We start from the raw sequence: 27,815 nt of genomic DNA, 5'->3' as shown, positions 1-27,815 counted from the left end.
AGTGCCAGGGACCGCGGGGAGTCTGGGCATGCAGATCACCAGGCTCGGGCACAGGCTGGTCTCAGACCAGGTCAGGACACTCAGCAGGTACAGACACTGCTAGGCTTTATCGCCAACTAAATGGACCCTCTGAGCCAGTTTTTAAAAAGATTTTTATTTATTCATTTTTAGAGAGGGGAAGGGAGGGAGAAAGAGAGGGAGAGAAACATCGATGTGTGGTTGCCTCTCACGTGCCCCCCACTGGGGACCTGGCCTACAATCCAGGCACGTGCCCTGACAGGGAATTGAACCGGCAACCCTTTGATTTGCAGGCTGGCACTCAAATCCACTGAGCCACACCAGCCAGGGCTCTCTTAGCCAGTTTTGTTTTTTTTTTAAAGATTTTATTTATTTATCTTTAGAGGGGAAGGGGGAGAAGGAGAGAGGGAGAGAAACATCAATGTATGGCTGCCTTTTGTGCATCCCCTGCTGGGAACTGGCCTGCAGGGAACCGGCCTGCAACCCAGGCATGTGCCCTGACTGGGAATCAAACAGCGATCCTGTGGTTCACGGGCCCGCGCTCAATCCACTGAGCTACACCAGCCAGGGCTCTCTTAGCCAGTTTTTAATGCTCACTTTGCAATTGAGATAAGTATGTATGTGCCATGCATGGGAGCAGGCCCAGCAGATACCCCTGACTTCTGGTACCCCTCCACTGGGAGTGACCCCAGGGTAGGCAAACCTCTCAGTGAAGGGTTGGGGGCATTGGTAGGGGCAGGGACATGACCAAGGAAGCAGGGTGGCTGCAGTCAGGAGAGAGGCCAGGAATGCAACTCCACTTCCTTCGACAGGTATTTGCTGGGCTGCTGCGAGCACCGGGCTCTGAGCTGGGAAATGAGCAGATGTGTGACCACTGGCCTCAGGGAGCTGGCAGTTTAATGAGGCAGCAGGGAAGTCAGCCAAGCACCACGACAGGTGAGGGCTGTGGTCAAGGTGAGCGGGCGGGGAGATTCCCCCAGCACCCCATCGGGAGGGGGTGGAGTTTGGGTTTCCCTGAGCATGATGGGAGTCACTGTAGGACTCCAAAGGCCAGGAGATGTAACGGCCACTCTGGAGTCAGGCAGGGAGAGGTCTGATGGGTAGTAAGGCGAGGTGCAGGTGGACACTGCCCTGGGAACCCAGGGGACCGTTAGCAGCCAGGCAGGGGAGTGGAGGAGCTCCTGAACGGGTAAAGTCGCTGGATGCGGGAAGGAATGTCACCAGCACCCCTGGTTACTTGGTGTATGAAGGAATCAAGGCAAGAGCTCCAGGGGCTGAGGCCTGCCCTGGATTCTGGGCGGGGTCCCCAGTGCTGTCTCCCCGTCCACATCTGCATCTTCTGGACTGGGAGGCGCCTTGACAAGAAAGGTTGAGCCTCTTACATTGAAATTTCAACCTGGTGCTTTCAACTTGGCCTTCAATCTGGGTAGCTGGGTGGTGGTCAGTCCCACTGGGGAGCTAGCTGCTGTCAGTGCCCAGCCAGGGTCATCCCCACGAGTGGAGGAGGTACTCGTAGCTGAGGAAGGTGACGGCGTTGACAGGGAAGGCGCGGGCACTGTTGAGGGTCAGGCCCCGGAAGAAGACCCCCAGCCCTTCCTGCCGGGCGCTGGCCACCATGCAGTCCAGCATCCCCCGGTATTCCCTCTGCTTCAGCCCATCCATCTGCATCCGGGACTTGATCACGTCCAAGGGGGTGGCTGCCGCCCAAGAGGTGATGCCTGCAAAGCCCCCGGCCACCAGCACTGTGGCTGAGCCTGGGGGAGAGCGAGCCCGGGCCAGGGTCAGACGGAGGAACGCCCTCCCCCTGCCCTTCTCTCCCCCCCCAGCGCCCCACACCACTCCTCTCTGCTCCCAGCCCCTCACACTACTTCACTTACTGGGGTTCTGGCCATGTGGCGTGAACTGGCGACAGAGCCATTCATAGATGACGAAGTAGATTCCCACCGTGGGGGTGTCCCTCAGCGTCAGAGCCCAGGCTCCCCGGAACAGCCCCCGGGGCCCCTCCTCCTGGAAGATGGAGGCCGCACAGTGCACGGGCCCCCGGTATCGGGGTGGGTGGCTCCCAGGCTGTGCCCTCAGCTCTGTCTGGTTTTGTAGCCGAACTTTGATGAGGTCAAAAGGGGCCAAGCAGAAGGCCTGTGGGGAACGAAGTGTGCAGGCCCTGGGTGGGGCTCAGGCCAGGACAGCTTCTCTTAACAAGGGGGCGCAGTGTGCGGAGAGGGCAGCATCTTCCCACAGGACGTCATGCTCCCGCTGCCAGCTCTCAGCTCCTCACACCTGAAGCTGGGGACGGGCCAGGGCCACCTCCTGGGCATCAGGTCCCTCATGGGCGAGTGGCATGGCCCGTTTCAGCTTCATGGAGTCTCCCTCCCCCAACTTCTGCAGCATACCTCTGAGACGCCCCTGGGGCCAGCCCTTCCTGCCCCTCGCAAACCCCCAACCACCAGTGTCCCAACAGAATTTGGTGACAGGGTGAGATCTGCAGGTCCCAGAACTCATCACCTGGCTGAGGCAGGTGGGACACAGATTTGGGGTAGAATTGGGACTGAAGGTGGGAGCTGGGAGGATGTGGAGGGAGGCCGTGGGGAGGGGCCGAGGTATGGGTTAGGGGACCAGCTGGGCCAGGGGCCGCTGTTTGGGTGAGAACCGAGGTCACAGCTGAGGTTAGCGGAGTGTCTGGGGCTCATGTGTGTGTGTGTGTGTGTGTGTGTGTGTGTGTGTGTGTGTGTGTAAGGTGCAGGGCCCAGTCCCCCAGCCCTGGAGATGGCTGATGGCAGAGGAGCTGGTGGCCAGCTCTGGCAGCCACCCTTAGAGGGTGGCAGGTCAAGTTTGCTGGCCTTTTCCCCCTCAAGGAGGGCAGTGGACTGGGGACCCTCCCTGTGAGACGGGGCCCTCGTGCCACCCCGGAGCCCACTGGCAGTGCCACCTGAGAGCCTCTCCTGGGGCTGCGCTCCTGAGCCCTGGGCTCTTGGGGGCTGAGGAAATGGTAAGGCCAAAGTTAGGGTGGCCCGTGGGGGCTGGCTAGGGGCCCTCCCTTCCTCATCCCACACCCATGGGCGCAGTGGGGACAGCAGACACTGCTGCTGTTTGACGGGGTCAGCCTTAGCCAGCCAAGAGCAAGTTCTGTGCACAGAGTGGCTGCCAGTCCCTGCCCTGCGTTAACCAGAGTCCTTCCCGCCTCTCCCGCCCACCTCCCACTAAAATGCAGTTTTTGCTCCAAGATTGAAGTCACAGGCCTGACAGCAAACCTGGGCTCCCGCTGGTCCCTGGACCCGGTCCCCACCCTGTCCCAACTGGCAGTACTACTGTCTGTTCTACTTCCCAAAGAGCTGGAGAGGAGGCTGGAGGGCTGGGCCTGGCCCGGCTGCACGAGGCCGTGAGGCCTGGGGCCCCAGCACTCCTCCTTGTTTGGGGGGGCGGGTGCCGGGTCTCGGGGCTGGCACCCTGCAAGAAGGAGCAAAAGACAAACCAGGACCTTCTGAGGTCTCACAAATTATTAATGTACTTTAGCGAGCCAGCTGACTCTGTCCTCTGTCCTCACCCTCTGACCCGTGAAGTCCGTCAAGAGCATCAGAGCAGATGTCAGAGGGTGACCTGAGGCGCCTGGCTGGGGTTTGGGGCTCAGTCTCTACGCTCAGACCCCCGTTCAGATGCGGCTCCTCTGGGTTCCTGGAGACCCCTCCTTCCTCCACCCAACCCCCCAAAAGTCCAGGTACTTAAGTACTGAGAACAGAGACCAAAACCGAATGAGCAGAGTTACTTAATGATTAATGCCCTGGACTCCCCCAGCGAGATCTGTAGACGGGCATCCCAGGACCACACCAGGACTGGGCTCAGAGCTCCATGGGGCTGTCAGTTGTCCAGGGTGAAAGGTCACCTCAGAGAGCGCTTCCCACAGCCCTGAGGTAGGCAGACCCCTCCAGAGGCGGGCAAGCCCTGTCTGCCCCAGCGTAGTCCGCCGGCTGCTGCTCCGTGGTGTCCCCAGCCCACCCCCCCCCCACCCCCCCACCCCCCACCCCCCACCCCCCACCCCCCGAGCTCTCTGTTCTCCGGGACCTTTCGCCCGTAGGTCCACAGTGTGGAAGGCCACCCTCAGCCAGGCCAGGTCGTCGGGAGCACAGGAGCTGCCCATTTCCCCACAGCCTCTCATGTGCCAACAGGGAAGGCCACGGTCAGCAGCTGTGGGTCACCACAGGGGTTTGGGAGGGGAAGGAACGAACAGACCGTCGCTTGGTCCGTGTGCGCATGCGTGCGCACACGCACACCCCAACGCTGCCCTGACCTGCAGGAACCCTCCGGTGCAGCCAGCTACGAAGACGGCCGTGTAGCTGGGAGGCTGGACCCGCCGCTCACGGTGGGAGGTGGCTGTGAGCAGCAGCAGGACATTGCTGTAGACCCCGAACAGGACTGAGTTGACCACAGCTATGCTGGCGAGGGGGAAGCTCATCCCCTTGAAGAAGCCAAGGATCTGCAGGGAGAGAGCGGCACTAGAGTGGGTGGTACACGCGGGGGCCTCTCCATTACCCCTGCAGCCCTGACTAGGCCTCCTCTAGCTGGAAACCACTCTGAGCTCCGGCCGGAGGCAGAGGCGGGGGAGGCTAGGGCGGCCTCAGTACCACTCTTGAGGCACTAAGCTACCACCCAGCCCTTGTGGCCCCAGACATGGGTCTTCTCCCTTCCAAGGGTGGAGTCCTGCCTGGAGAGGAGGGAGCTGGTGCCCACTGTTCAGATGCCTCCCACCCCAAAACCCACAGAAGTGGGCCACCCACCGACTCATGGCGATAAGTCTTGACTATACAGTCGACGATGCCTCGGTAAGTGCTCTGGGTCTGCAGCCGCACCTGGACGGGGGACAGAGCAGGCAGGCAGGCCACACAGCTCCAGCCTCCGCCCCTTTGAGTGGGGCCCCCCGCAGGGCAGGGGAGGCAGGAAGGGCCTCTGGCAGCCAAGCCCTTGCTCTCGGGGCATCCTGACATTTGGTTTGGGGGACACCTTTCATTCCTTGGGTGCCTCCTCAAAACTCACCTTTACAGTGTCAAAGGGATGTCCCAGGACCAAGCCCAGAGCTCCTGCGGTGACAGGGAGGCGCTATGAGCGAGGCCTTTCACGCCAGTCTGAGGGGGCAGTCTGGGCCAAGGGGAGAGGGGCTGAGGCAGGAGAGAGGGCAGGGCCTGTTACCAGGCCAAGAGAAACTCCGCCGGCCCCCTTGGGCCCTCTTCCATGCCAGGCACTGGGCTGGTCAAGTGTGGGGACACAGGGGGGAGCCCCAATCTTGCCTGGAGGACACACATGCAGATGGGAGAGGCCACCCACAGACACGAGTCTTCCTCACTGGGAGCCCCCATGCGCCACCCCCAGGGTCTAGCTGGCTTCCTTAGCCACTACCTGAGAGGAGTCTCCACAGCTCCTGCCTGTCTGACAGCTTTACCCTCCCTCCCTCCCTCCCTTCCTTCTTTCCCCCTTCCCCCTTCCTCCATTTCTTCCTCCCTTCCTTCCTCCCTCCCTTCAACTCACAACCTCTGTCCAGTCCAGGCCCTCCCCCCGCCCCCCCAGCACTCTGCCCCCATCAGCTGGCACCGGGAGAGGAGGGCTCAGCCCCAGCCACCTCCCCACTTCCTGGTCTTGCCCTCTATGGCAGAGGCTGGTCCTGGAACTTGGGGAGAGGTCGCAGCCCCAGGAGGCAGGGTCAGAATGCCCCTCTCTTTCTCCTAAGAGAAATGTCACCCAGAAGCTGAGCTGGGCCCAGAGCATAGCAGGCCTCAGGGACTGGGTATCGGTTCATTGTCAGGGAGGGCAGAGGCCCAAAGAGGACCGCAGGATGGCAGGTGAGGTCACAGGTGAACTTCTTTCTGAGCCCCACAGGGCAGGCTTGGAGAGCAGGGTTTAGGGTGCAGGTGCGGTGCCTCGGGGAGAGCACCGCTCACCTTGGCTCCCCCTCTTGGCAGGTGGCAGGCAGCAGGGCCTTGCGGCGCAGCAATGACACTCTGCCACCTCTGCCTTCCTGTCCTCTCCCCTCAGACAGCTCCCAGGATGCTCTGGGACAGCTGGCTTTGGCCACTCCAGGGGAACCAGGACTTTGGCCTCAGCTCCTCCTATGTCCCCTACCTTCCCCAGGAAGTAACCCACCACTGGGGACAATGTGACAGAAGGAAAAAAATGTCTCACCAGAGATCCAGCCAGCCACAAACTCCTCCACAGGCATTGTTCAGTCGGTGGGGTCCGGTGTCCGAGGAGCCGCTGGTAACAGTGTAACTCTACCCTCTCCCTCCCCAAACCTGGACTGATAACTTCCCACTAATGTTTAACCCTGGGTGGAGGGTGAGCAGTGGCCCAGTGCCCAGACCTTGGGCACCAGGAGATGGGAGCAAGCCAGCTTGGGCGGCCCTGATGGACCAGAGGGGCTGTGCAGTGTGAAATCTCACGGGGCAGGGATGACTGCCCACAGTGACCTGCCAGCCCTTCTAGCCAATGCTGCCCTTGAAGCAGGACCAGGACTGGCAGCCAGGCCCAGGCCCCGGGCCGGGTGCCCCCAAGCTGCCTCAGTGAGCAAGGATTCAGGGAGTCTGCCGGGGACCAAGGCCCTGCCTGCCCTGCCCGGCCCGCACCACCACGCACCGGGTGGCCTGCCGGTCCCCAGGGAGGTAAGGAGGCTGGGCAGCTGGAGCATGGCCACTAGGGAAGGCCCAGCAGGAGGTCTTCCTGGGCACTGGGGAACCAGGAAGCTGGCAGGGTGGGAGGCAGGCCTTCCCCCAGGTTGCTTACTGCCCGCCCCCACGAGAGGCGAAACAGCCGCCTCTGGCCTCCTCTCCACAGAGCCTCTTCCCCAGGGACAGATGGAGGTTTGGACGTATAAAGGGTGGCGTGCCTCTCCGCTTTGGGGTGATCAGGCTTTGCCCATTTCTCTTTGGACAACTACAACCCAAACTGACAGGGCAGGGAGCTGGAGAATCGGGCACAGAGGGCACAGAGGTATGGGCTCAGGGACCACTGCCCACGGACGTCTGTGAGGCCCTGAATGTGGGCACCAAGCTTAGGGTGGTCCTAAGCCCTTTCCCTCACACCTCACCACCATGCCAAGAGGAAATGGCATTAGTATTGCCTTTGAGCCCTGGCTGGTGTGGCTCAGTGGACTGAGTGCTGGCCTGCGAACCAAAGGGTCACCAGTTCAATTCCCAGTCAGGGCACCTGCCTGGGTTGCTGGCCAGGTTCCCAGTGGGGGGCACTTGAGAAACAACCAATGAATGTATCTCTTGAACACTGATGTTTTTCTCCCTCCCTTCCCCTTTCTCTAAAAATAGATAAATGAAATATTTTTTAAAATATTGCCTCAATACAGAGGTGAATCCATCACCTCCACCATCCCTCCACAGGGATTCCTGCCCCGACTGGCCCCCACCTGCACCCTTGCCTTCTTCCAGCCCACTCTCCACTGAGGGGCTGGAGCGGTGCAGCTAACGTCTAAGTTAGACCAGGTCTCTCTTCTGCTCGGCTCCCTGCAGCGGCCCCATCCTGCTGAAAGGCGGAAGCTACATGCTTTTCCCAGGCTCCAGGAGCCCTCACAGTGCCTCCTCATCTTCTGTGACAACATCTCTGGCCGCCCCCTTGCTTGCTTTGCTCCAGCCACCCCAGCCTCCTCCTCTTCTTCAAACAGGCTCCTGCCTCCAGGCCTCGCCCTGGCTGCTCCCTCTTCCCCGCCTCCTCTGCCTGGGGCTCCGAGGCCGCGAGCCCCGCCTGGCAGCACTCCTGGCACGGAATCCTGGCTCTACTTTTTAGTTTGTCTTTAATTTTCATTTATTGATTTTTTTTCTTTTTTTTTAGAGAGAGAGGAAAGGAGAGAGGAACATTGATTTGTCATTCCACTCACTGATGTGTTCACTGGTTGATTCTTGTATGTGCCCTGACTGGGCATTGGACCCGCAGCCCTGGCATAGCAGGACGGCGCCCTAACACACTGACTGAGCGGCCCAGCCAGGGGCCCACCTGTTGTTCCCTCCGTCGCACTCACCACCTGCCGTTGCATCTTGTAGTTAGTTAACTTGTCTGGCTGGGCAGAGAGCTCTGGCTGTTCGGCCCACCGATGTTGTCGTGAAGGCTTAGAACGTCTTGTGGCACACAGCAGACACCAGTCCATGTTCACTGAAGGGATGAATGAGCGAGCCCTGGCAAGGAAGCTCAGCTGGTTAGAGCGCTGGCCTGATACGCCGAGGCTGCAGTCCAATCCCTGGTTGGTTGGGGCACGTGCAAGAATCAGCCAATGGCCCTGGCTGGTGTGGCTCAGAAGACTGAGCACTGATCTGCAAACCGAAAGGTCACTGGTTTGATTCCCTGTCAGGGCACAGGCCTGGGTTGCAGACTGGGTCCCTGGTTAGGGCTGTGCAAGAGGCAACTGATTGATGTGTCCCTTATTCACTGATGTTTCTCTTCCTCTCTCCCTCCCTTCCTCTCTAAAAATAAATAAATAAATAATACAACGTATTATTTTTATTTTAGAGAGAGGGAACGGGAGGGAGAAAGGGAGAGAAACATTGATGTGAGAGAAACATTGAGTGATTGCCTCCTGTTCATGCCCTGACCACTGACCGAACCCACAACCCAGGCATGTGCCCCTGATTGGGGATCAAACTGGCGACCTTTCGCTTTGCAGGGCAAAGCTCAATCAACTGAGCCACACAGGTCAGGGCTCATCTATGTAGTTTTAAACATGTGTTCCTCCTGGGCTTCTCTCTCTCCTCTCTCCCTGCACTCCCCAGTTAAACCATAATAGCTTCTACGTATCACCCAGGTCTCCATCCCCTGCCCTGGCCCAGGGCCCAAACCCAGCAGCACTCAAAAACCGCGAACTGTATTCCCACTTTGCTCCAGTGGGTTTAGGGAGGCCACCGAGCCATTGTGTCCTGATCCGAGGGTCACAGAGCTGAGAACCAGGAGGGAAATGTCTGTTCCCACTGCTACCCTTCTCTCCAGCTCACATCTGCGCTTCTCAGAGTCCTCAGTTCATGCCGGGAAGGAAGAAGTTGTGACCAGGCAGTGTGGGTCCAGGCGGGGAGGCTATTTCAAATCCTGAGGAAGCTAGGCCTGGACTAGGAGCTGGAGCCCCGTTCCAGTGCCAGGGAAGCAGGGCCCGGTGAGCTCACCCCCACCCTCCCTCAAACCTCTCCTGGTTCTGCTGATCATCAAGTTCATTGCTGTCACCTGGAGCAAGCTCTCGTACCTGTGGCTTAGGAAGGCACCACACGGAGTTGTTTTTCTCCCCGAGATCTACACATCAGGCACACACACGCTGGCGTTGCCAGGACACGTTGGTGATGTGACCCTGGGGGTAGGTGGTTTCACACCTGCTCTTCCAGGCCCTGTTCCTTTTCCCAGCCTGGGAAGGCCTCAAGGTCTCCGAGGTTGTGTGTCTAAGATAGCAAGGGCTCATGTGACCCCTCCCTGGAAAAACAAGTGTGCCCCGCCTGCGTTTCTGGCATATAATTAGAGGGTCCTTGGAGGTCCTCCTCATTTTGCATATGAAGGAAACAGGCCTAGAGGGGAAGGGACCCAGCCTTCTGACCACAGAAAAGACCCCATTGCCCTTCATGGCCAGGGGGTGCTGCAGTACCGGCCATTGCCTGGGTCACCTTCACCCAAAGCCCAGCACAGTGTGAACCCCTGACGCAACCCGGTTAGCGTCTCCATTTTACAGGTGAAGGGGACAGGCAAGTAAGTGCCAGAGCTCACGCCCAGGGTCCCAATAGCCTTGAACCTTCCACACCTTACTACAGGTCATCGGTGTGAGGGCCCTTAGTCACTCGGATAAGTGGCAAGGCTGGTTGTTAGTGCGGCCATCCCAAGGGGTGACCAGACAAACATAAGAGATATGTAACCAGGTCGTACCCGGCTTACTCAGGACCGCGGCGGGGGGGGGGGGGGGGGGGTCGTTGAGCGCGCAAGCACCGCAGGGCGCGTGCGTGGCGGCCCCAGGCTCCCATTGGCTTCCACGGGTCGGGGGGCGGGGCCCTGCGCTCCGCCCTTCCCCTGCTCCAGCTTCCGCGTCGCGCCCCGGGTGTCGGGTCCTGAAAGGGGAGCAAGAGTCACCGTGGGCGGCAGAACCCGAACCGGTGCTGGGGGTCGGAGTCAAGGCAGCGGCCTGGGCTGAGGCGGTCAGCGCTGCGTCCCTGCAAGGTGAGGACGCGGCAATGCCGCGCGCTGGTCCCCGCTGCGACGGGGTTGCGGGGTGCCCCACCTGGGCTTGCCGGCGAGCCGAGCTTCCACCGTGCTCCGGGCCGTCACGGCCTGGTCCTCCCACCAGCCCTGACCTGGAATTGGCTGAGGAACCCTCACCTCCACTCCTCTAGTCTGCACACCAGTGCCTGCAGCCCCGTTGCTCAGTTTCGCAGATCAGCCCGGGACCCTTCCCTTCCTCAGTGAGAGCTTCCCCAGCCACCCCATTCCCAGACCCCCAGTAACAGCTCTTTTTCTTTCTGCAGATGGACGGGACGGAAGACAGTGCCGGGCACTCGGGCCCTGCTGAACGGTCCCATCGAAGCAGCGTGTCCTCCGTGGGAGCCCGAGGTGGGTCCCTGTCTCCATCTGCCTTCCATACCCTCTTGGGGCCCCAGCCCCAGGGATGTGGCCCTGGCTTCTCATCTCTTCCATTAAAGAGAATCTTAGGTGTTAATTAACAAATAAGAGATGTTGAGGTATGCAAAAGTGACCCAAGTCGGTCAGAGGACCTGGGTTCTGTTACTAGGCTACTGGCCAAGTTGGGTGCTCTTCTTGAATCTCCTTTTCCTCATTTGTAAAATGAGCGTGTCTCACATAGCTGTGAAATTCAAAAGAAATCTCATGAATGAAAAATGACGCATTCACTTTCTTTGTTGGACTTTTTTCTCACAAACACCCTTTTGAAAGCAGGCATCATGATCTTCATTTTCTAGGAAGAAAATTGGCGCCTGGAGAGGTTAAGCCACAGGATACTGGGGCCCTCAGTGCCTTGGTTTTCCCTACGTGAAAAGTGGGTCTGGATCTCAGGGTCCTGGAGATTGTTTTTATGATCTTTCAAGAAAGTAGCTGTTAGGGAACAGACTAGGTATCCAAAAAACACTTTCCCTCATATTAATGATAAACTATGCCCTTGCCTTTCACAGGCTTCACCTCATTTGATTTACAGCCACACTTTGAGGGAGCAGTAGCCCCGCTTTACGGGTGGGGCAGCCTGCACTCACTGACTTGCTGGAGTCAGCCAGCTAGCCAGGGGCCAGGCGGGGATGCAAAGCCAAGTGTACTGAACTCCCAGCTCAGTGCTCCTTCCCGCTTGCTGCAGTTCCAGGGATGGGGATTTTAATCGGCTGCTCTTCCAGAGGTCTCCCCTTGGCTCTGCACTGCAAACAGGAATCCCAGGAGCTGTCATGAGGGAATGCCCAACTTGTGCTTCCCAGCCTATCTGAGACTATCTTGAAAGGCCAGGGTACTGAGTTCGGAGGTATGAAGAGTCCTAAAGAAGCTCAGCGCTGGATCTTGTTTCACCCTGGCTTCCTTGAGTCCTCAGTTCCCACCTTAGCCTGGGCCAGAGAGAGACAGCAACTGGCCCAGTTCTCCCCACTCCCAGCCTGACATACCAACTGTATTAACCTCACCACGGACTCAGCCTGTCTTCCTCAGTCCCCGCCAGTGGGATTTGCTCCTTCAGGGAAGAAGCGCAGAAGAGTCCCTGGGGCTTCGAGGGGAGTGTGCAGGGGGCATTGCTAGCCCTAATTTGAACCTTTGGGGGTTGAAATGTGGCTAGGCCAGTGACTGGGGCAGAGGTGCTGGGTTTCTGGGTGCTGTGAGGGTCTTGAGTGAGTAAGACCCTCTTTCTGGGGTTCCTCTTTCCTGGGTGTGCTGGCGCTCTGTCTCTTTCCAGGGTCCCCAGGAGTGTAGAGTGGGGACCGCAGCCCCAGTGGGGGTAGAGGGTCCCTGATGGACATGCCTGCGCCTGCGCACCAGCCCAGCCAACCCTGCCTGGCTTTCATTGCAGCACCGGACGTGCTGGTGTATTTGGCGGATGACTCAGTGGTGCCGCTGGCTGTGGAGAACCTGCCGTCCCTCAGTGCCCACGAGCTGCACCGTGCCATCCGTGAGGTCCTGCAGCTCCCAGACATCGCCATGGATATCTTTGCGCTTTGGCTTGTCTCCCCTCTGCTGGGTAAGGCTTGCCAGTGAGAAGCCTGGGAGGCTGGGATAGAAGGGTGCTGACTGGTGTGCGGGAGGGGGCAGCTTCCAGACCCGAGGCCACCGCACATGAGAGGAAGGTGGGACTTGCGTGTGTTCTGGAGATGGCCACCCCTTGAGGACCCAGAGCCCTCAGACGATGCCTTTTTTCTTTCTGCCAGTGGCAGAGGAGGCGTGGACTGGAAGACGGGGAGGGGAGGGGTCTGCGTGCACGGGGTACATGCTCTGTGCCCCATCCTTAGCTGGCATTTTGTGAGCAGAATGTCACCTCACCCTCACGGCCGGCCCTCCTTGCAGTTGAGGGAACTGAGGTTTGGCGGAGTAGGACTGAGAGCAGAAGGGAAGCCTCGATGGCCCCCAGCTGACCTCTTTGAACTGCACCTGCTCCTGAGGGCAGGGAGGAGGGTGGTACTCAGCACAGGAAGTAGCCATCTCTGAGGATGGGACTTTGCCTGCGGGTCAGGAAGGCAGGATGAGCCGGAACCGACTTCTCTGCCAGGGGGCCTCTAGCCCTGCCTGGCTTGTGGCCTGTGCCCACCAGTGTCCTGCAGGGATGGGGTGTGGGTGGGGGCTGTGGCTCTGAATAGGGCCTCCAGCCTCTTGGCTTCTGCAGGAGGGGGGTCAGGGGAGAAGATGCCCAGCTGGTGCCAGGGCCAGGCATGTTTTCTGAGCTTAAACCTTTTCCTTTCTTGTGGAGGAGCAGGGGCAAGAAGAGGGTGACCGGCCCCCCCGTGGTGGTGGTTCGTACCTCTTCCCTGGAGGGGGGGTATCAGCTGGCTTGGTGGGAGAGGGTGCCCCTGCCCCCCGGCCCTTATTCCCTTCTGCCAGTTGGAGCTTCCCTCCCAGCTGCTGCTCTCGCCCACTGTCTTCCTGCTGCTCCCCACCCAGCGCAGCTGTGCTTCCGTGAACCTCCAGGCTGTTGGTTAGGACTGTGGGCCCCTTGGCTTGTGTCTTTGAAAAGCTAGGAGTGGCGTTCCATGTGGTGGGTGCTGCCTCAGGCTCCCTGTCCCTGCAGCTGGACGGCTTGTTTTCCCCTCCCACTTCCTCCTCATCGCATTCCTGCTCCCCCTCAAGAACATGAATGGGCTGCCTCTGTGGCCCTGCCGGCCTGGTCTCCCTGGGGCACTGCCTCGTCTAGGAGGGGGGCTAGAGGCCCCAGCAGGAAGTCAGTGCCCACTTTGTTCCCTCACTGCATTCAGGAAGGCTGAAAGGCGACTTCAGCTTTGACTAGGGCTCCACAGGACCTTCGCTGCCGCCCCCCGCCCCCAGTGTGGGTGAAGCTCTGACAGACGGCCAGGGGCTGGGAGGCAGGAAGGGCCCTTCCTTCAAACCGGGTGTTTGAGAGGGATCGGCCTTCCCATTCCCGATGCCACTCTACTTGGAATAGGGCTCCAGGGATAGTCTGTCTGTTTGGGTAACAGCTTCCAGGCAGAATGGCCCTATTTGGAAGTGTCGGACCAGGGGGTCAGCGTGGTCCCGTTCTGACAACAGAAGCCCTCTGAGCTGCCGGGGCTCGGGGTTTAAGGCCGGCCAGGGCTGGGCCATAGGCAAAGGCAGGGCTCCCTTAGCCCAGATTACTCCCCCATTCATTTGACAAGTACGTGCAGAGCCCCACCCCGGTGCTGGGGAGCACCCCGGAGGCATCCCTGCCCTCAGGGAACTCACCTAAAGTGCGGGTCTGGAGACTCAGTGGGCAGAGCTCTGTCCTGTGTGAGCTGCTAACTCTGGTGGCCTTGGGCAGGCACTGTCCCTCCTTGGGCTTCAGTGAGTCTAGATCGAGTGTGCTTGGAGGGTCCTGCCGAGTGGGTGGGGGGTTGCTGAGGGAGCCCTTTCTGGAGGGGAGAGGATGCTACTGCACATGGCACGTTCCCCTCCCGGGGGTCATCTGGCAGGGGTGCTTCTGCAAAGGTGTAAGCAAGTGTCTCGGTTGGAAAAGGGCCGTGGAGCCAGCAGGTGACCTGGATCGGAAAGATGACAGGAGGAGAGAGGGCTGGGGGGAAGCTGAGTGCAGAGGTGGGGTGGAGGAGGCTGTAGGCAGGGAGGGAGGCCACTTTGGAGGCTGTGGCTGCTGTTATGGGTTACGATCAGAGTCCAGATGGAAGCCCGGAGGACAGGGATGAACCCTGGGCTTCAGGCTGACAGGACAAGGTACCCGGCGCTCTGGCGGGAGGGGTGAAGGCAGGAGATAAAGGTCAGAAGGCAGGGGAGCTAGTTGATGGCGTAGGCGTCGCCATGCCTCCTCCATGCCGCCCCCCACCAGTAGCCATCTTCATTCATCACCAGGTGGTCTTGGAAATGGCCTCAGACTTCTCAAAGGCTACAGTGTCCAAGGTGAAACTGCTCTGCCACTCCTGGACTGAGCCGTTGAGTCCTGGGGCACATCTGCGGTGAGGGCCAGCCTGTGGTGAGCCCAGGGCACAGCAGTGAACTGCGAGGGGGCAGTCCTGCCCTCGTGATGCTCAGGCTGGTGAGGGCATGGACAGTGAGATGGTGTCAGATAGTGCCGATCACTGCAAAGTCGCCCTGGTGGGGCACTGTTGGTGTGATGGTGACAGGGAGGGGCTGCCCTAGCTAAGGGTCCAGGGAAGATGACGACTGAACCGAGACCCAAGCCAGCAGTTCCTGTGAGGCTCTGGGGGAAGGGCTGAAGCGGGAAGAACAGCAAGTGCAAAGGCCCAGAGGCACAAACACGCTGGGACCGGTCGAGGGAATGAGGAAGGCCGGATGGGAGAGGGAGCAAGGGAAGGAGGGGAGGTGGGGCAGCTGCACGGCTGGTGTCTGTGGCTATGGAGACCAGGAGCTTGCAGGATGGGAGGGCAGCTGGAGTGCCCAGGGGAGATGCTGAAGGTGGGGGCTGGTGAGGGGGCAGGGGAGGGCATCCCCTCAGTTCTCCGTCACCAGCTTGGGTGGCCACCTGTACTGCCGCCCCCGGCACCTTCCACCTGCAGCCTACCCTGGGCACTGTAGGGGACAGTCCAAGGCTGGCTCTGTTGTGTGACCTTGAACAAGCCACTTAACCTCTCTCAGCCTCGTTTTCTCTGGATGAAGTGAGGATGGGGCATTGCAGAGTGCACCCCTAAGATGGTTCGGGCGCTCAGTGCCTGCTTGGGTGGTGCTGGCCACGACCGCTGTCGTGTCGCTGCCGGGTGGGCAGCAGTCGCACTTGCATGTGCCTCGGGGGCCTGTGCCCTTGCTCTTCCTCCTGCCGGTGCGGGTAGAGGCTGCAGCATCGCTCCCTCTCGTCCTGCAGAGGTACAGCTGAAGCCCAAGCACCAGCCCTACAAGCTGGGCCGCCAGTGGCCAGAGCTGCTGCTGCGCTTCACCGACGCACCGGACGATGACGTGGCCACAGGTCAGTGTGCTCCTGCCGCTCCTCTCAGGGCCCACCTGGGTCTGGAGTGCCAACTGCCGGCCCAGCCAGACTTCTGGTGGCAGCGGGGGCTGCCCTGGCCAAGGGGCAGGGCCAGCATCTTCCCCAGGCCCCATCAGCCTCTCCTAGCAGGGGAGCCCGGGGTCCACAGGGAGCCCAGCAGAGCGTGGGCCAGGAGGTCAGTGTGCATGTTGAGATGAGCTGCACACCTCGCTGTCTGGACAGCCGTCAGGCTTTGTCAGCTGCGGTCGGGGGAGCCCGAGGACTGGGGACCAGCCTGTCGGGAGAGGGCTGGGCAGGGCTGAGCAGTGACCCCGGCCTCTTCCCCAGATGAGCCTTCCCTGCAGTTCCGAAGGAACGTGTTTTTCCCAAAGCGGCGGGAGCTCCAGGTGAGGCAGCCAACCCCAGGCAGGTCTGGTGCCCTGTGCTTAGCCTCCACGTGTCCCCAGACCCCTGGCCACTGGTGCCCTGGCCGAGCTGAGCAGCCCCTCCCTGCCACGCAGATCCACGATGAGGAGGTCCTGCGGCTGCTCTACGAGGAGGCCAAGGGCAACGTGCTGGCGGCTCGGTACCCATGCGACCTGGAGGACTGCGAGGCCCTGGGCGCGCTGGTGTGCCGCGTGCAGCTTGGGCCCTTCCGGCCTGGCCAGCCCATGGCCTGCACCCTGAGGTGAAGACCAGCGTGGCCTGAGGCAGGGGTGCTGGGTCGGGTGGGTTGCCCCAGAATCCCACTTACCAGTGGCCTTAGTTCTTTCGAGGTCCCCGAGTCAGGGGGCCTCGGCCTCAGGGCTGGCCCTCATACGGTGGGACCTTGGGTGGGCCAGCCCACCTCTCTGAGCTTCCTTTTCCTCATCTGCCTAGGGCTGAGGGCCCGGGGCAGGGGACTTGGGTGAAGTGACGTCTGTGAGAGGAGCTGCCTGCCTGTGGAGCCCTAGATGTGCGTGAGAATGGTGGTCGGCCTCCTTCTGAGGTCAGGAAGGAGGTGGCCTGTTTATTTGTAGTCATGGTCAGGGACTGTGCAGGGGACAAATGATGAAAACACCCACGGCAGCCCTGAGAAAGGTGGGCAGCCCCCTGGAGACCCCTCCTCTTGCCAGCCTGCAGTTGGGCCTCTCCCGGCCCCCACAAGTCCCCCAGCCCTCCTTCTGGCCCAGCCACCGGGCCCCAAGGCCCAGGTGCCCGGTGTCCCAGAAGCCACAGTAGGGCTGGGCTCCCAGCGCTCGGAGACCGAGGCTCCAGCTGCAGTGGAGGCAGAATGGCCAGCACGAGGCCCACGCAGCCACAGACTGCTGAGACAGGCTCTCTCCTCCCCCCTTCTCCCACGAACCTGTGTTGCTGGGTGGGAGGCCGGTGCTTTTCACATCCCCCTGGGCAGGACACATCGTTGACAGTTCTGGGTCACTTGCATCGTTTTTCGGTTGTCAGATTTCCCCTCCTTGTGACCTGGACGTTGCCATGGAGCCCTCTGGCCTTGGCCTGGTGTCCTCTCTTCTCCTGACTTTCCCTTCGGGGCCCTCGCCCGTCAGGCGTACTGCTGGGACAGCAGCAGTAGGACTCCTGGCGGCCCGTGTCCGGGGCCCCCCACCCCCGTGAGCGTGCCTGCCCAGAGGACCTCGGCAGTTGTGGCCAGTCCCCGGCCACGGAGCCCCTCCTCATGTCCAGCATCGTCTTCCTCTCTCCGCAGGGAGCAGCTGGACTCCTTCCTCCCTGCCCACCTGTGTAGGCGGGGCCACGGGCTCTTTGCCGCCCTCCGTGGCCGTGGGGCCAAGGCTGGGGTCAGCGAGCAGGGCCTGCTCAACGCCTACCGCAAGGTGCAGGAAGTGGCCAGCGAGGACAGTGAGCGTGAGGCTTCCCTGAGGACCCACTACCACGCCTACCTCTGCAAATGCCACGAGCTGCCCTATTACGGGTGAGTGTCATCATAGCAGCCGAAGCCCTGGGGCCCCTGTGTCCCGTGACAGCCCTGGCCTTAGCTGGCGGGGTGTGCCAGCGAGCCCGTCTCCACTGCACCTGAACTCGGTCCTCACGTGAGGTGCGCCTTGATGCCAGCACCTCCAGCCCCATGGGTCCGGAGCTGGACGCTTGTCCTTCCCTTCCTCCTCTCACAGACCAGGACAGCCTGGGCAGGTCCTCTCCTCCCTCCGGCCCCAGTCACTTGGTCAGTGGACCTGCTGACCTGCCCATCGGCCAGGGCTGCCGTTCACGCGGTCAGCCTCCCCTGGCAGCGCTCCTCTGCCTGCCGTGGTGGCACTCGGCACAGGCCACGCCTCCGTGAGCAGGGACCCTGATCCCTGCCTGGTGACGCTGTCGGTCTAGTGGAGACACTGAGTAGAAGTAAAGAACAGACGACAGGTGGGCAGGGGCTGCAGGCAGCCCACCTGGGGACCGTGTGACATTTCTCCACGTGCGTGATGTGGCCGGGCTCCGGAGGTGGAGGACGAACTCGTCAGAACTTTCTGGCTAGAGGTGCAGTGGAAGAGGTGAAGGGGGGGGGGAGGACTCCAGGCCTCTGGCTCAAGCAGAGGAGGATGACATTGTCGCCAGCTGAAATGGGACCAAGCAGGGGACAGGCTGGGGAAGGCTGGGGGCCTTGGCACGTGCTGATTTTGAGACGCTCGCTAGACACGCAGGCGGCAGCTCCGAGGAGGCGTGTGGGTTTTCGAGTCGGGTGGTGACAGGTGAGGCGGCAGCTCGTGGATGGTGTGTGAAACCGGGGCCCAGAGAGACAGCCCGTCTCCTGGCAGGAGGGTCGGGCCAGCAAGGCGGGAGGTTCTGTACAAGCCAAGCGAAGGGAGGTGTCAAGGAGGGAGTGACTGAGCATCCCATGCTGCTGCTTCAAGGTCAAGTTCAACAAGTCTCGTGTGTGGGCAGACAGTTGTCCCTGGCTCCAGCATCGTGGAGAAGACGATGGTCTAGGAGAATGAGACGAAGCCCGGGACAGTGAGCGTGACCAGCTGTTTCCGTGCGCTGTGCAGTGGGGTGTGGAGGCGGAGCAGTGGTTTAGGCGCGTGGGAACAGGAGTTAACTCGGTGACAGGCGAGGTGTGCGTGCTGACGGGTACGGCTCAGCAGAGTGAAAGCCTGAGCTGAGGGTGGGTGAGCAGCCCCCCCTCTGCTACCTTCAGTTTCCCCGCCTTCAGCCAGGCCTGTAGAAGTCTGGAACAAGTGTGGGACTGGCGTGGGACCTGCGTGGGTTGCCGGGTGGCAATCGAGGCCGCTCTCAGTAAGGGGAGGCAGTGGGTGCTTGTCTTCAGTCCCCCTGCGCCAGCGCAGGTGGTCACAGAGAGCGGGACTGACGGGGGCGCTGGCTTCGCCAAGGGCAGGGGGGTGAGGGACCAGGGCAGCCACAGGAGTGGCAGAGGACATGGCCGGGCAGGAGGGGGAGGGTGGCAGCTCAGTGGGTCGACGTCCCAAAGGCACTTCACCCTTTTTTGCTTCTCAGCATCAAGCCCTGCAGCCACTTTCCTAACCCTAACGCCAACCCCCTTGTGCACCCCAAGCAGGTGTGGCCTGGACCCCTCTCTGCTGCCCAAGGGGGAGACGGGGCTCTCCCAGCCCTGGTGTGGCCTGGCCTGCCCCCCAGCCGCCTCAGCCCCCGAGTCCTCGGGGTCCTGGCGGCTCCTTGAACATCACTTGTTCTGTCCACACCTGGGTCCACACTCTTCCCTCTGCCTGTGGTGCCCTTCTTCTCTGTGACACTTAGTTCCACCTCCTGCCTGTTCAGACCCTCCTGTCCTGCACGACCAGCTCAGATGCCACCACCTCCAAGAAGCCTCCCTTTCACCCCACCCCAAGTTCCCCCCTGCCCCAGGGCAGGCTTCCATTTAACCTGCAGTCACTGGAACAGCTAAGCTGCTCAAGACCCTGGGCCTTCTGGTCCCAGTGCCGGAGGGGACAGGCTGATGCCAGCTTCCCTCCCCAGGTGTGCCTTCTTCCACGGCGAGGTGGACAAGCCAGCCCAGGGCTTTCTGCACCGGGGTGGGCGAAAGCCAGTGACCGTAGCCATCAGCCTGGAGGGTGTGCATGTTATCGACAACAGGGAGAAGGTACCTCCAGCCCCTCCTGGGTGAGACCCTCGGGGGTCTTCGTGGAGAGGAAGGGAGTGGGGTCCTTACCCAGGCCTTCCCGGTTCCCCTGGGCTTGTGACTGGCCTTGGACAGGGTGGGTGGCCTGTCCGGGAGGGCCCCTGCCTCCCTTGGGTGTCTCTGGGGCTTTTACTGTCATCCTGGGGTCTTTCCCAGGTCTGCTGTGGATCAACTTTTCTGTCCCGTGTGCTAGGCAGGGGGCGGCTGGGCAGGGAGCGGCCGGGCAGGGAGGCTGCCCCTGGGACGAACACCTGCGCCTGCAGGGGGTCTGGCAGGGCCCGGCCGTGCTGCCCAGCCAGTGGCTAAACGTCAGCTCCTGGGTTCCCAGAAGTGCCCACCATCAGGAGCCCTCCTGGGCTGTCTGGGTGCTTCCTCTCCACATGGGGTGCTCGCTGTCCTGGCTGCCTGTGGCGAAGGCGGCGGCGGCGGCAACTGCCCCTCTGGGCTGCTTCTCTGCTCCTGCTCAGGAGTCCCTCCTCGGCCAGCAGGACAACTTCTGGTTGTCCCCAGAGAGGGATCCCAGCCCTTCCTGGGCGTCTGTGCTGAGGAGCTACCCAGCTGACCTCATGGGAAGGGCCCCCCTGCCCACCTGCCTTCCCCCCCACGCAGGTGTCCTGGCTGTCGGGCCTCCACCTATGGGTGAGAAGTGCTGTGGCCAGGGCGCCTCAGCCTCCCTGGCCCCGCCCCTCACAAGGGACTGCTTCCCTCAGAGAAACTCGTGCACATATTCAGACCCAGCCTTGGAGTGAAATAGCCAGGAGTCGCCTCCTGGCGGCACCCAAGCCAAGCTCTGCCTCTCCCGCTGGCCAGCACGTCCTGCTGGGCCTGCGTTTCCAGGAGCTGTCCTGGGACCACACGTCCCCCGAGGAGGAGGAGTCTGTCCTGTGGCTGGAATTTGATGGGAACAATGAAGGCACACCAGTGAACAAGCTCCTCAAGGTCTACTCCAAGCAGGTAGTGGGTGTCGCTTGCACTGGTGTGGGTGGGATGGGGGAGGCTGGGCTCAGGGGGCTCCAGCCTGTTGGAGGCTCCATACTGGCTGGCAAGGGGGTGACATGGCTGCTGGGGGCCTGGGCACCTGGGGAGCTGGCTCCTCCTGGCCTGGAGCCGCCCGGGGAGCTCACTGGGCCTGGTCTGGGGCGTTGCCCACGTCAGGCCGTGGCTGTTGGCTGAGGGCTTCCCAGTGCGGTGCTGCCGGCCCACACCAGCTCCCCCGTCCTCCTCGAGCTGGCTGCTCGGGCGAGGAGCGGGCATGGGCGGGTCAGGGCCGCCTCCACTGGCCGTCTTCCCCTCCGGGAGAGGTGTCCCCCACTCCCCAGGGCCCAGTCAGGACTGCGTTCCTCTCGCCTGTCATCTCAGCGCCTCTGCAGGCAGATGCCGCCCCAGGGACTCCCGTCTCTGAAAGTGGTCACCCCACACTCCTCCTGCCCCTCCTGGGGCCTCTAGACCCTGCAGAACCCCGCTGCTCTCTGCTCTCTCCGCCTCCCTCCCTGATCCTCACCCCTTGGGGCCACACCTGTCACTGCGGGGCCACCCCCTCTGACTCCCCTCCCCCCATGGGTTCTCTTCTTGGGAGCAGCAGGCAGGCATTCCACCTGTCCCGGTCCCTGCTGTGTCTCGCTGCCTACCGCCGCGCCAGGCACACGGCTTGCCTGGCGGCGCCCGATAAATGTGTGTTGCCTGGCCAGGGAGCACCACCCACTGACAGCTTTCTGCCTGTGGCCCTGTCGGTCCCCTGACATGGCCCGACCTGTGGTGTCCAGACCATGGTCACTGACTTCTGGTCACTTCACTTTCTGTATCAACATGTATTATGTTTCCAACGTGTTGAGAGGCTTTTAAAGAATGTGCCCAGAAGGAGCCGCCCACCCCACGCCCAGGCCCTCCCTGCTGCCTTCCTCTCTTCACCGGCCTGCAGGTGTTGCTCTCAGCCGACATGCACGCAGCTGCCTCAGGCCCGAAAGCCCCGCCAGGCCTGTCCTCCCCCTCGTCCTCCCAGTAGCCGCTGGCTTCTCTGGCCCCCGCCTGCGCACTGCTGCCTTCCAGTCCTGAGCCTTCGAACTGGAAGGCTCCCCGCACCTGCCTTCCAGGCTGGGACGCTGGGACCCCTGCTCATCCTCCAGGACTGGCGTGTAACGTCACCCCAGACGGGACGCCTCCCTGCCCCCTGGCCTACAGATTATCTGCCCCTACTTCCTTTCTTGTGCGAATTTTTTTTTAAGGGGCAGGGTTGTTTGTTTGTTTCAATTTATTTATTTTAAGAGATAAATATTTTTAAGGATAGGAAGGGGAGAGAGACAAACATCAGTTTTTGAGTTGTTTTTCCACTTATTTATGCGCTCAGTTGATTCTTTTTTTTAATTTAATTTATTTATCTTTAGAAGGGAAGGGAAGGAGAGGAGAGAAACATCAATGTATGGTTGCCTTTTGTGCATCCCCTGCTGGGAACTGGCCCCTGCTGGGAACCGGCCTGCAACCCAGGCATGTGCCCTGACTGGGAATCAAACCGCGATACTCTGGTTTGCAGTCCCACGCTCAATCCACTGAGCTACACCAGCCAGGGCTCAGTTGATTCTTGTATGTGCCTTGACTGGGAATCGAACCCGCAGCCTTGCCTTATGGGGACAGTACTCTAGCCAGCTGAGCTACCTGGCAGGGCTGTATGAATGGCATTTGTTTCCTCATTTGCCTCTCCCATCAGAGAGCGGGCAGGGGACAGTCCTCTGGGTCCTTGCCCTGCAGGGCAGGAGAGCCCGAGCCTGGGCCCTGGCTCACCCCCTAGTCCTCACGTGGGCCTCTCGCCCCTCCCCAGGCTGAACTGATGAGTGGCCTCATCGAGTACTGCATTGAGCTAAACCAGGCCTCAGAGCCCGACGCCCCCCAGGACGGCGGGACTGGCCCCTCCTCCGCCCCTGGCTCCTCACCCCCTCCCGGCCAGCGCCCCCAGCTACAGAGGCAGGGCAGCGTGGTGTGCAGCCGGATCCAGCACCTCTCCACCATTGACTACGTGGAGGAGGGTGAGTGATCCCTTCATGGTACATGCACCCGCACGCACACTCCTGCACGCGCACACGTGTACACACACGTTATGGGGAGCTCTGGAGGTGCCAGAGGGCTGGGTGTAGTGTCACAACTGAGCTCTGTGATTGGGAACGGGAGGCCTCTGGGGCCCTGGGGGTAGGAGTCCTGTTCTCTCCCTTCTGGCCACTGCATCCACAGACGTGTTCATGAGGACTGTCCAGACCTGAAAGACTAGGAACCCCCCAGGTCTGCTGTGACACGGGCGGGCCCGGAAACGGTGGGACGTGGTACTGCGCATCAGCACAGCTGGTAAAAACGCGATGCCCCAAACGCAGTGTGATGTCTGGGATCGGGTCCTGGAGCAGACAGGACGCCGAGTGTGTGGAGCAGCTGGTGAAACCCAGGAGTCCCTGCACTCAGTGCTGTACTGATGTTCACTTCTCGGCTTTGGCAAGGTGCTGGCATCAGGAGGGGCTGGACGAGGGTAGTACCGCCTTTGCAACATCTCTATGAGTCTAGAATTAATCTGCAATAAAAAGGGCTTTTTAATGCAGTAACACAGACCTACATTTAAAAGGCAAGATGTTTAGAAAGTGACACTGAGCAGAGAAAAGCAGGTGGCGTCCGTGTGCGGGCGGGGAGGCCCACTAAGGCGGTCGGTTGCTGCAACTCTTACTGTCTTCTTCGTGCGTCTTTGTAGCATTGAAGTTTTCTACAAGCATGTCATTTTTATAACCAGGAAAAGAAAAATAATTTTTATTTATTTTTTTAAACTTTTTAAAAATTGATTATGCCATTACATTTGTTCTATTTCCCCTCCTCCGTTCCCCTCCACCCTGCACACCCCTCCCCCACCATTCCCCCCCTTTAGTTCATGAACATGTGTCTCAAGTCCTTCAGATTCTATATTTCTCCTACTGTTCTTACCCTCCCCCCATCTATTTTCTATCTACTGTCTGTACTACTTATTTTCTATACCTTCTCCCCCCTTCTCCTTCTCCCACTCCCCTGTTGCTAACCCTTCATGTGATCTTCATTTCTATGGTTCACTCCTGATCTAGCTGTCCTCTTTTTTTTTTAATTTTTTTATTGATTATGCTGTTACAGTTGTTCTGTTCCCCCTTTCATTCCCCTCCACCCTACCTCCCCATCCCCACCATTACCCCCCCCCTTTAGTTTATGACCATGTGTCTCAAGTCCTTTAGATTCTATATTTCCCATGCTATTCTTGCCCCCCCTTCTATTTTCTATCTACTGTCTATGCTACTTATTTTCTATACCTTCTCCCCTCTTCTCCTCCTCCCACTCCCCTGTTGCTAACCCTCCTTGAGATCTTCATTTCTATGTTTCCACTCCTGATCTAGCTGTCCTCTTAGTTTGCTTTTGTTTTAGGTGTGGTTGTTAATAACTGTGAGTTTGTTGTCCTTTCACTGTTCATGTTTCTTTAACTTCTTTTTCTTGGATAAGTCCCTTTAACATTTCATATAATAAGGGCTTGGTGATGATGAACTCCTTGAATTTGATCTTATCTGAGAAGCACTTTATCTGTCCTTCCATTCTAAATGAAAACTTTGCTGGATAGAGCAATCTTGGTTGTAGGTCTTTGGATTTCATGACTTGGAATACTTCTTTCCAGCCCCTTCTTGCCTGTAAGGTCTCTTTTGAGAAATCAGCTGATAGTCTAATGGGAACTCCTTTGTAGGTGACTGTCCCCTTAGCTCTTGCTGCTTCTAGAATTCTCTCTTTCATTTTAATCTTGGGTAATGTAATTATGATGTGCCTTGGTGTGTTCCTTCTTGGGTCCAACTTCTTTGGGACTCTCTGAGCTTCCTGGATTTCCTGGAAGTCTATTTCCTTTGCCAGATTGGGGAAATTCTCCTTTATTATTTGTTCAAATAAGTGTTCCACTCGTGGCTGTTCCTCTTCCCCTTCTGGTACCCCTATAATTCGGATGTTGGAATGTTTAAAGATGTCCTGAAGGTTCCTAAGCCTCTCCTCATTTTTTTGAATTCTTGTTTCTGCATCCTTCTCTGTTTGGTCATTTTCCTCTTTCTGGTCCACTCCTTTGATTTGAGTCCCAGTTTCCTTTCCATTACTATTGGTTTCCTGTGCATTTCCATTCATTTCAATTAGTTTAGCCTTCATATGTTTCTCTAATTTGTGACTATATTCAACCAGTTCTGTGAGCATCCTGATCACCAGTGTTTTGAATGGAGGGAGATAGAGAGGAAGAGAAAGATCAGTGTGTGGTTACCTGTTGGGTGTGCCCTACTGGGGACCTGACCTGGCCTGCAACTCAGGCATGTGCCCTGACTGGGAATCGAACCAGCCACTTGTTGGTTCACAGGCCTGCACTCAGTCCACTGAGCCACACCAGCCAGGGCTTTTTTTTTCTTGATTAAAAAAAATTAACATGTTGATATGGTGTATTTATTTATAATTAATGAACCACATTGGTATGGCTTTATTAACTAAAGACCTCAGGGGTGTTTTTGTTTTTGTTTTTTTAAGATTTTATTTATTTATCTTTAGAGGGGAAGGAAAGGAGAGAGGGAGAGAAATATCAGTGTATGGTTGCGTATCGTGGATCCCCTGCCGGGAACTGGCCTGCAGGGAACCGGCCTGCAACCCAGGCATGTGCCCTGACTGGGAATTGAACCGGGATCGTCTGGTTCACAGGCCCGCGCTCAATCCACTGAGCTACACCAGCCAGGGCAAGACCTCAGTTTTGACCTGCCATTCTTCCTGAGTCCCAGGATCCCATCCAGGACACCACACTGCATTCAGTTGTCCCCCCTCCTTAGGCTCCTCTTGGCTGCGACGGTTTCTGACTTTCCTCTTGTGACCTTGGCAGTTGTGAGGGAGACTGGTCAAGGGTATTTATTGCAGGATCTCCCTTTCCTGGAGGTGACTGGGCTTATGGCTGTTCGGGCAGAGGGTCACAGAGGTGGAGTGCCATTTCTATCATGTCACATCAAGAGCGCGTTATCTGCATGGTTCGTGACTGTGGATGTTGACCTTGATCGCCTGGCATGAAATGTTTAACCTGTAAGAATTCTTTTCATCTTGGCAAGGCTCACCTTGAGCCAGTCCGTGTCTGTTGTAGGTACTTTGTGTCTTTAGTCTCCTCTTTTTTTTTTCCCCTTTAGTCTGTTCTGGAACAGGTTTTAGCAAAACCTCCTCAAGCACCAGAGCTGGCCCAGCGTCACACAAACCTGGGCTTGCCTCTGATTTGGGAGGCTGGCGACACACCCGACCCACCCATCCTGTCGCTGGCAGAAGGATGGATGGGTGGGGGGAATGAGGCCAGAAAGGTGGCAGGTGTGAAGGGGCAGCTCAGCCCAAACCAAGGCTTCCTGGGGCCGGGGCCCCTCGCCGGAAGCCCCTTCCTCAGGGCGCTCCTCTTCCTCCCCGCAGGCGAGCAGATCAAGCGGGTGAAACCGAAGCGCACAACGTCCTTCTTCAGCCGGCAGCTCTCCATGGGTCATGGGAGCTACACTGTGGTGCAGCCGGCCGAGGGCCCGGAGCAGAGCTGAGGCTGCAAACTGGAGGAGGGCACACGGAGGGGCTGGTCAGGCTGTTGAGCTGGGGAGGAGGGCTGCCTCGGAGCTGGAGGAGCGCCTTCTCTTGCCGGATGGGGCGGGGCCAGGGCCGGGGCTGTGCAGCACTGCTCAGGGATCCCATAGGGTCCCTTTCCAGCCCGCCTGCCTTTCCCTGCACTTTGGCCCCTCTGCAGTCTCAGGACCATCTGATCAGGCCCCGGCCTGCCCCTTTCACCCAGGGACTTGCCTCTGTGCCCCTCAGGATGGACAGTGTCCCCTCCCCTGTTCTGTAGCCCACATTGGCGGCCCCCACGGCGGGTGACTGAGGAATAGGGCTTGGGACTTGCCCAGTGTGTGTCCCTGGTGTATTCCCTGGATTTTAGTGACTACATCCCTGCATTCCTTCAGCCTGCATCGGAGCCACACTGCCAGGCAGGCCATCACTGCAAGGATGGGACAGGGCCTCCCAGGGCGGGTCCTTGGCAGGAAGAGGAGGAGAGGCCCTGCCGGTGCCCTCCCTGGCTGGCTGGGGCTGGAGGTCCAGCTCAGCGGGCACCTGGGCCCCTCACTCAGGCCTCTCTTGCAGGCAGGAGACACTGACCAGAAGGAAAGTGCCTTTTTTCTAGCTTTCGGTGGTGTCACTGCGCTTTAAGGTGGCTGTTCTGGGGACCAACAGGCCACCGGACCCTCCCTCCACACTGAGAAAAGCTCCCTGTGGGCTTCCAGTTTCGGTTTCGACTTCTTCTCAGCTGCTTTGGTTCCACCGAGCCGTGAGCTCCGGGGCACTCATGGGAACCCCACGGCCTTTGCCCTCCTGGCTCCCCGTGGGCTGGCGCTGCGCTTTCCGCCTGACCCGGCCCTGCGGGCCGCCAGCCCGTCTAGTCTCCTCTCTGAGAAACCAGTGACGGCCTGAATGTGGCGCTGGGCGCGGCTCCTCTGTGGCGGCGCCCTGGTGGGAAAGGCAGCCCTGGCACAGAGCAGGGCTTGCCGCATCCCCTCCGACGCCCGCCGGAGCCCGCCTTCTGCCTCTCCCGGCTTTGGAGCACTCCGTCATGATAAATAAGTTTCCCAGCCTTTGGAATGTCCCAGCCAAAGGACATCTCGTCTCTCCTTCGGAGTGACTCACCTCTCTGGCTCCCAGCCCACTGTCCTCTCTGCCCACTCACTGTTTTGATGCCAAGTGAATTCTTATCTGATGGGCTCACGGGGCCTGTGGGGTGTGGCGGGTGTGTGTGTACACACATTACTTGTTTTTACCCTTGTCTTTCTCATCTTTTGTAAGCCTCCATTGTGCCTTAACCTTTTCTGCCTGTCCTTTGGGACAAAACAGCATTTTACTGAATGTCCTTTGAATATTCTTTCTTTTGTACCATGTGACTTAATAATAAAATCAGTTTCCAGCAATGTTGGTGTAGTTTATGATATGAAATAAGAGTGTAGTTTTTTTTTATTGTTGATTTGAGAGAGAGAGAAACATCATTTTTTTTGTTATATTTATGCATTCATTGGTTGGTTCTTATATGTGCCCTGATGGGAGATCGAACCCACAACCTTGGTGTATCGGGGACAACACTCTAACCAATGAGCT

At 59.3% G+C, this 27,815-nt stretch overlaps 2 protein-coding genes across 6 annotated transcripts; one reads left to right on the top strand and one right to left on the bottom strand.

The window, feature by feature from the left end:
* Positions 1 to 134: 134 nt before the first annotated feature.
* Positions 135 to 5,037, bottom strand: SLC25A45 (solute carrier family 25 member 45). The gene is made up of 4 exons (XM_037146474.2): positions 4,788 to 5,037; positions 4,301 to 4,486; positions 1,896 to 2,154; positions 135 to 1,772 (listed from the first exon to the last, which is right to left on the bottom strand). The coding sequence occupies exons 1-4, from the start codon at positions 4,992 to 4,994 to the stop codon at positions 1,504 to 1,506; spliced, it is 921 nt and encodes a 306-aa protein (XP_037002369.2). The 5' UTR covers positions 4,995 to 5,037; the 3' UTR covers positions 135 to 1,503.
* On the top strand, positions 4,481 to 27,657 carry FRMD8 (FERM domain containing 8). 5 transcript variants are annotated; one of them, XM_037146470.2, is made up of 12 exons: positions 4,481 to 4,832; positions 6,133 to 6,258; positions 10,488 to 10,572; positions 12,017 to 12,184; positions 15,461 to 15,562; positions 15,911 to 15,969; positions 16,084 to 16,250; positions 17,265 to 17,489; positions 19,502 to 19,625; positions 20,475 to 20,618; positions 22,477 to 22,681; positions 26,103 to 27,657. In XM_037146470.2, the coding sequence occupies exons 1-12, from the start codon at positions 4,794 to 4,796 to the stop codon at positions 26,219 to 26,221; spliced, it is 1,563 nt and encodes a 520-aa protein (XP_037002365.2). In that variant the 5' UTR covers positions 4,481 to 4,793; the 3' UTR covers positions 26,222 to 27,657. The 5 variants fall into 5 exon arrangements, with proteins under 5 accessions (XP_037002365.2, XP_037002366.2, XP_053515102.1 ...); XM_037146471.2 differs by lacking the exon at positions 6,133 to 6,258; XM_037146473.2 differs by lacking the exons at positions 4,481 to 4,832; positions 6,133 to 6,258 and adding an exon at positions 6,385 to 6,659.
* The last annotated feature ends 158 nt before the right edge of the window (positions 27,658 to 27,815 follow it).

The sequence above is a fragment of the Artibeus jamaicensis genome, unplaced genomic scaffold (assembly GCF_021234435.1).
Source record: "Artibeus jamaicensis isolate MK-2021 breed Jamaican fruit bat unplaced genomic scaffold, CSHL_Jam_final scaffold_614, whole genome shotgun sequence".
Taxonomy (NCBI): Eukaryota; Metazoa; Chordata; class Mammalia; order Chiroptera; family Phyllostomidae; genus Artibeus; species Artibeus jamaicensis.
The sequence above is the reverse complement of the archived record's forward strand: the minus strand, read 5'-3'. Positions and strand labels throughout refer to the sequence as shown.